Source organism: Lactuca virosa, chromosome 5, assembly GCF_052849685.1.
Source record: "Lactuca virosa cultivar CGN04683 chromosome 5, Lactuca_virosa_CGN04683_v6, whole genome shotgun sequence".
NCBI lineage: Eukaryota > Viridiplantae > Streptophyta > Magnoliopsida > Asterales > Asteraceae > Lactuca > Lactuca virosa.
In genome coordinates, this window is record NC_136430.1 from 139,108,691 (window position 1) to 139,115,262 (window position 6,572).

General features: G+C 36.3%; 1 protein-coding gene across 1 annotated transcript; it reads left to right on the forward strand.

Moving 5' to 3' along the window:
• Positions 1-210: 210 nt before the first annotated feature.
• Positions 211-1,024, forward strand: LOC145111800 (uncharacterized). Its single transcript, XM_079048049.1, has 2 exons — positions 211-301; positions 381-1,024. Exons 1-2 carry the CDS (start codon positions 211-213, stop codon positions 1,022-1,024), a joined length of 735 nt encoding a protein of 244 aa, XP_078904175.1.
• The last annotated feature ends 5,548 nt before the right edge of the window (positions 1,025-6,572 follow it).

The window sequence follows — 6,572 nt, forward strand, 5'->3', positions numbered from 1 at the left end:
GGTGCTACCTGGCATCTGCTGCTGTTCTGCTCATCTGCTGCAATCCCCAATTCCCCAATTCCCAATTCCCCATCCTCAGGTATGCTTTCAGCTTTGAGCAATTGAGCTTTCAAATTTCAATTCGGATGCTGTTCAGCCTGTTCTTCAGTTCTTGACTTCTTTCCGGAATCATTTGAGTTTGTGTTTATTCTTCACTTGATAAAGGAAATAATGGGGAAAACTGATGTACTTTCTCAAGCTCTACAAAAGAAATCTCAAGATATTCTTAATGCCATGGAGTTAGTTTCAGCAACAAAGGAGAGTCTAAATGAATTCAGAAACAAGGGATGGGACTCTTTACTTGCATAGGTAATGTTTTTTTTGTGAAAAACATCAAATAGATATGCCGGATATGAATGCTCCATATACTTCTACTCGATACCGGCCTCGAAAAACAGATAATCATGTTACTTTTGAACATTTTTATCGAGTGGATTTGTTTACAACCACATTGGACAAACAGTTACATGAGTTGAATAGTAGATTCAATGATCAGGCGATGGAGCTATTAAGTCTTAGTTCTACTTTAGTTTCAAAAGAACACCCTAAAGTGATTAAAGTTGATCGAATTTGTCGTCTTGTTGAGAAGTATTATCCCGAAGATTTTACGAAGCAAAAGAGAATCCAATTAAGATATCAATTGGAGATTTTTAATATTGATATGACAAAGAATCCCAAGCTTAGTGGTGTATCAACTATTGCTGACTTATGCAAGGGTCTTGTGGAAACTCAGAAACGTGAGACGTATTATTTGCTTGATAGAGTGGTGCGGTTAATCTTGACACTTCCAGTTTCTACCGCAACAACAGAGAGGGGATTTTCAGCAATGAAAATATTCAAGAACCGTCTTCGCAATACGATGTCGGATGACTTTCTCGCAAACATCTTGGTGGTTTACATAGAAAGAGAAATTGCTGAAAACATTGATTCGAAGTCGGTAATTGATGAATTCAAAGACCTTAAAGGTCGTCGGGCTGAGTTGTAATTCTTTTTCTAGTTATTTTTTTGTGTTTATTTGTAAAAACAAATTTGGTTTTTTTTTGTATGTAAGAACGTTAATTTTAGTTTATAATACTTTCGGTAAATCGGCCCCCCAAAAAAATTGTTCAAGCTCCGCCCCTGTCCAAAGCGACAAAAACTAAGAAGTAAGAACTGTCAACATTAAACGCGTAAGCCAATGCAACCTGCAAACCATTCACACGCAAGCACCAGAAAACAGCAACTTCAACAATCAGGTGAAACCCGCGAAAACATGAATCTAAAAGACAGTCTGAACAAAGAAAACATTGCACGAAGAGTACTCAATGGCCAACCTAGGATATGCAACTATTATAACATATTCATAACAATTTTTTTAAACGTATTATAATAAAAATTTATTTTTTATATAATATTACAAAGTTGCAACATTTTTGTAAATACCATGCAGCCTGCTCATATGATAGATCTTCCTTGTGGTTTAATTATAGTGATCAAGCCTTCCCAAGATAAGAATCCTTGCTAGCTATAACCTAATGGTTCTACGTATAAGTTATTTAGATGATTTTTGCTTGGATCTCTCTCCTATGCGTACAAGAATAGTTTCCATAAATTTATATTCAGTGAAGTTGCTAAAATTCACCTAGATTTTTACAGAATGACCTAGTTAAACTTAGAATAGGTTTAGGTAGATATTGTCTGATCAAAACTAACAAAATCAAGTTTCGTGAATAAGATGAAGAATGCTTAGTATGTTTAGCAATATGAAAAGAAATACAAGAAGAACATCAAGTACGTTGCAGAAATTTGTGCAACGACACTAATTTATTTCTGATCCATATTAGGCTTTCACTTGGAAAGTACCAGTTTTGTGTAAATTGAAAGAATGGTGTAGCTCAATTTTGGAACATAAATAAAAAAAAGTTAGAGAAACAACAATCAAATTGTAGAAATTTCATCACTTCTCCTTTGCAGAAATTTCACCATAATCCACTTCCACTCGTCCTCCGTAAAAACGTTCAACAAAAGCAATATATGGGACTCCAATGATGCAGGTATTCTGTTTCCGTTCACCGGTTACAATATTGTGGATGTTTTTCATTGAAAATTTTTATCAAACACTTGATGTTCATAAAAAATAGTGACCGGAGATTAAACAATCAAACTCATATGTAAAACCCCTGGTTACTATAGCCGGTTCCGCACATGGGCTTTTCCATGGAAATTTCATTGTCCACTGCCTATTCGTCAGCAGAAGCCCAATTAATTCCACCAATCTCTATTACTTCTCTATTACCGGATCAAAAGCATGTCCAAAAGTTTCGAGAATGACTTCCTCAATCACACAATTGTTAAACCATTAAAGATTTTGTATCACATGTAACTTGATCATTGGGAAAATAATTTTGAAGTTTAATTGTTGGAAGATGATATATTTTCAATTACTTCGGGAGGTACATCAAAAGTTATTGTGACAAAAACTGTATCTTGACGTTCGGTGAAAGTTGGTACTCAATAGTAGAAGTGTTTGTCATCATATTCCAATTTTGGATTATCACCTACAAACTTTCCACATTTATCTTTTTAATTCTTCTAGAGGCGTATGAGTTTTTGTATCATGACCACCTCCTTTTGATCATGGGTATTGAAAATTGTTTATAAGAAGCTCATTGTAGCGGTGGTTAGTTTTTTGGAAAGTCAATAAATACGACATTCTTTCAACTAGGGGTGTTGATCGGGTAAAAATTTCGGGTTTCGGATAGAACGGATCGGGTAGTTTTGGTATTTCCTTAAAATAATAATACCGGGTACCCAACCTATATTGTAATTCGGGTTCTCGGGTTTCGGGTATTAGGGTTTTAGGTCGGGTCGGATATACCCGAAAATTACTTAAGTGTCACTTATTGATTTTTTTTATTTTTTTTCTTTTGCATTTCGGTTGCTTTAATAAAAAATTGGGTAGCAAAATATTCCATACAATTAACAAGTACATATATGATAACAATACAAGTCATTATAATATGTTATGTGATTTTTGCATTCCATTTCAAATTTTGATAAAAAAAACAGTTTATGGAGTACATGATCAGTGTTTGATCAAATTTGGATTAACCAAATATGTTACATGATTTAATGCAAAAGGTGAGTACATAAAAGTTATAAATAAAATTTTCTAGCATGTTATCTAAATTGCAGGACCAATTATATAGCTATATTTCAATTAACAAATGAGAAACGTAGACTTGTTGACAAAAAAGAAACAATTGTATAGTTGAAAAAAAAAACTGATCCGTAGTACACAAAAAATGAAGGGGAATCTAACATCCCGTTCATTTTCATTATATTTGTTGTAACATTCTGTTCAAAACTTCATTTCATTTTCAACAATTTCTTTTGTATTTACTATATATCGTTCAAATAATGAAGCCATATAACATTTGGTTTAAACTATAAGGAACAATAATTATGTAAAATAATGATACAACTTTCATAGTTATTATAACTAGTGTATTAATTAGTTTTTTTTTTAAATCGGGTATATGGGTATATCCGAATTTTTTTAAACCTACCCAATATCCGACCTATTTAAATATCGGGTTACCCGGTTACCCGAATTTTCTAACCCGATACCCGATTTACCCGACCTAATATACCCAAATTCAAAACGGGCCGGGTCGGGTAATCGGGTATCGGATATTTTCAACAGGCCTACTTTCAACCTTTGGAGTATGCAACAAGTTTTCGTCGAACTTGACGACCAGAGAGCCTTTTGGAGACTAGAGATCGCTATTGGAGCGAGATTCGAAGAAATTGAGAGACGATACATAATTAATTAATCATCCGGTTTGTGTTGTTTTAATCATGTCTAACAAAGTTTACTTCGTATTTAGTTTTTTTCAACTTTAATCATTGGCTAAAAATCCTATAATTTCGTTTAGAGTAGATTAGCCTCAAAACTATGTGTTGATTTAAAATTTTTGGATTTAATTTAGTTGTTTATTCATTATGTTTGCTTAATAAAGATCCTCATGTGAACCACTTGGGTTGTGGTGACTTGGTAAGGCATGTGGAAGATATGGTGGATAACCTATTGACACATGTTCAAATCCTGGCACCACTCAGCCCTTGTGGCCATGGAGGTTCGCCTGCAGTGACTCCAGGGCATGAGGCAAAGCTTCATGTTTGCAGCGGGGGATTAGTCGGTGCGCGAAAGCTAGCCCGGAAACCCTCGTTAGAGAAGTTCCATTTCCAAAAAAAAAGATCCTCATGTGTGAAAGTAATGATCTTTTCTTTTTATTGTTGAGTATTATTAGGGTTGGATGATCAATCCATCTTAGTATACTTGAATCATGCGACTTTATGAACATAAAGATTGTTTGACTAGAGTTGGACCCAAACTCAGGGTTAAATAGAAATGTTGGTAACTGTTCAGTGAGTATATATGTGATGATCATTCATATATATAAAACTGATATTCATGTTCATTGATTTTAATTTAATATTCAAGTCTTTTATAAGACGAACTAAATACTGATTTTTAGGAATGTTAGTTCACTTGATCACTGCAATTGATAATCTAATAAAGTCAAAATATTGGTAGTTCTGATCATGAATTCAAGTCAACTTAGGAATCAATATACAACAAAGTTAGATCCATTTCGCTTTTACAGAAATCGACCATAGTAGAGAGGTGAATCAAGTCTAAACGGATCTAGATTATTCCTTAGTTTAAGTACTTGTTTTCTATTAAATTTTCCTACAATTGATATTAGAAGTTTCTAAACTTTACAATGAAAATGTCCCACATTTTTTTTATTATGCCGAAGTTTAATTTTATGAGTTTTCGGCATAATAAAATAAACTTAAAACTCTTTAGTGTGCATGCAACCTAAAAAAAGATCTATGTTTTCACTATTGAACCTATACTTATAAACATCAAAATAATAACCATAGGTAATTTTCGAAATTACTAAAGAAGGTTTAGGGTTACATACCTTTTAGGTGTTATAGCAAACAACTAAAAATCCTCTTATTGATCTTTTGGAAGTAAACACCACAAGCATCGTGTCTCTAATGGTTCACACCCAAGCTAGCAAGAAGGAGATTAAGGAGAGGGGGAAAGAGAGTATAATTTTAGCCAACCCTGAAGGAAGAAGTGATGGCCGAAATATGAAGTGTAACACCTGATTACTGGTACGTATTTAATTCAAGAATTTCATGTATTTTTCTCTGGGACTCGACGAGTTGGTGGCCCAAATCATTGAGTAGAGTTGTGATCCGCAGGGAGTTTAAGTGACCTACTCGACGAGTCGGGAGACCGACTCGGCGAGTAGGTACTTTTTGAGTGAAACCCTAAATTTGAGGGTTTGCACCCTATTTAAACAGCTTGTCTCAGCCTCCATCGTCCCTTATACTCCTACAAGACATCATATCGAAACCCTAGCCTTGTTTGAGTATTCTAAGGCCTTTTTGGTGCATTTTGGTGGATTGTGAAGCTTGAGAAGGGGAAAGGAGATTGGGAGTTCAAGTTGGAGCTTGGAGATCCAGAGATTGTGTTCCATTTCCAGCTCATTTAAGGTAAAAAGCTCCTGCCTTGATCTTCCATGTGTTTATTCATCTTTAGGGCTTGGATTTTGGGTATATTTAGGGCTTTCTAAGCGATTTTCAGGTTGTGAAGTGTTATAGGGAGTATTGACTTCAGATCTTGGTCATTGGAGGGGTCTCATGGCATAAAGGTGCCAACTTTATGGCCATGAGAGCCCCATGCATCTTTTAGACATCATTTGTAGTCCTTTAGGGCTAAAAGACCCATGCATGGACGTAAAGTTCGTGGCTTTACGTTCTATATTGGCCCTAGGAGGTCAGATCTACCCTTTGGATGAGATGAGCTTGACAGAAATCGAGTTTATGGACATAGACTTTAGTGGACTCGGCGAGTTGTTCTTGGGACTCGACGAGTCGGGTAGTGGTTCTCCAACCCTTGCTGTTTTGGGGCTCTGGTTGAGTCTACAGAAGGACTCAACAAAGATGGACGAGATTATAGACCTGGGAATCATGGGCCTCGACGAGTGTTTGAGCAGACTCGGTGAGTCCAAGGCAATCTTCCAATCTTTGAAGATGGACTCGACGAGTTGTTCATACAACTCGGAGAGTCATAGATTGGACACATTCTTATGAGGGAGATGAACTCGACGAGTTCAAGGTCGAACTCGGCGAGTCGGATGAAGATGGCCCCGATGGTATGATTGAAGAAGAACCCGTCGAGTTCTTGCTAGACTCGACGAGTAGAGAAGATGATTGGTTTGGGTTAGAGAAGTATGGACTCGACGAGTTGGTAGACCAACTCGTCGAGTCAAGTCAACTGGATGTTGACTTTGACCGGATTTGAGTTGACCTTGGTTACGGTTGCCAGTACAAGTTGATAACTTAGATGGGGTTGTCATGTAGGGATTGAGGAGTCGAGGAGAGTCGGTTTTCACGCTGAGGACAGTTCGGACACTACATGACTTTGAGGTGAGTCTTCTCCTAGTAGGGGTGGGTCTAGGGCCACAATG

What these genes read in the sequence shown, in the direction of transcription:
- LOC145111800 (XM_079048049.1), top strand. Translation starts at nt 211, where the DNA reads ATGGGGAAAACTGATGTACTTTCTCAAGCTCTACAAAAGAAATCTCAA. An exon ending in AGTTTCAGCAACAAAGGAGA is followed by an intron (nt 302 to 380) that starts GTCTAAATGAAT and finishes AACATCAAATAG; the next exon opens with ATATGCCGGATATGAATGCT.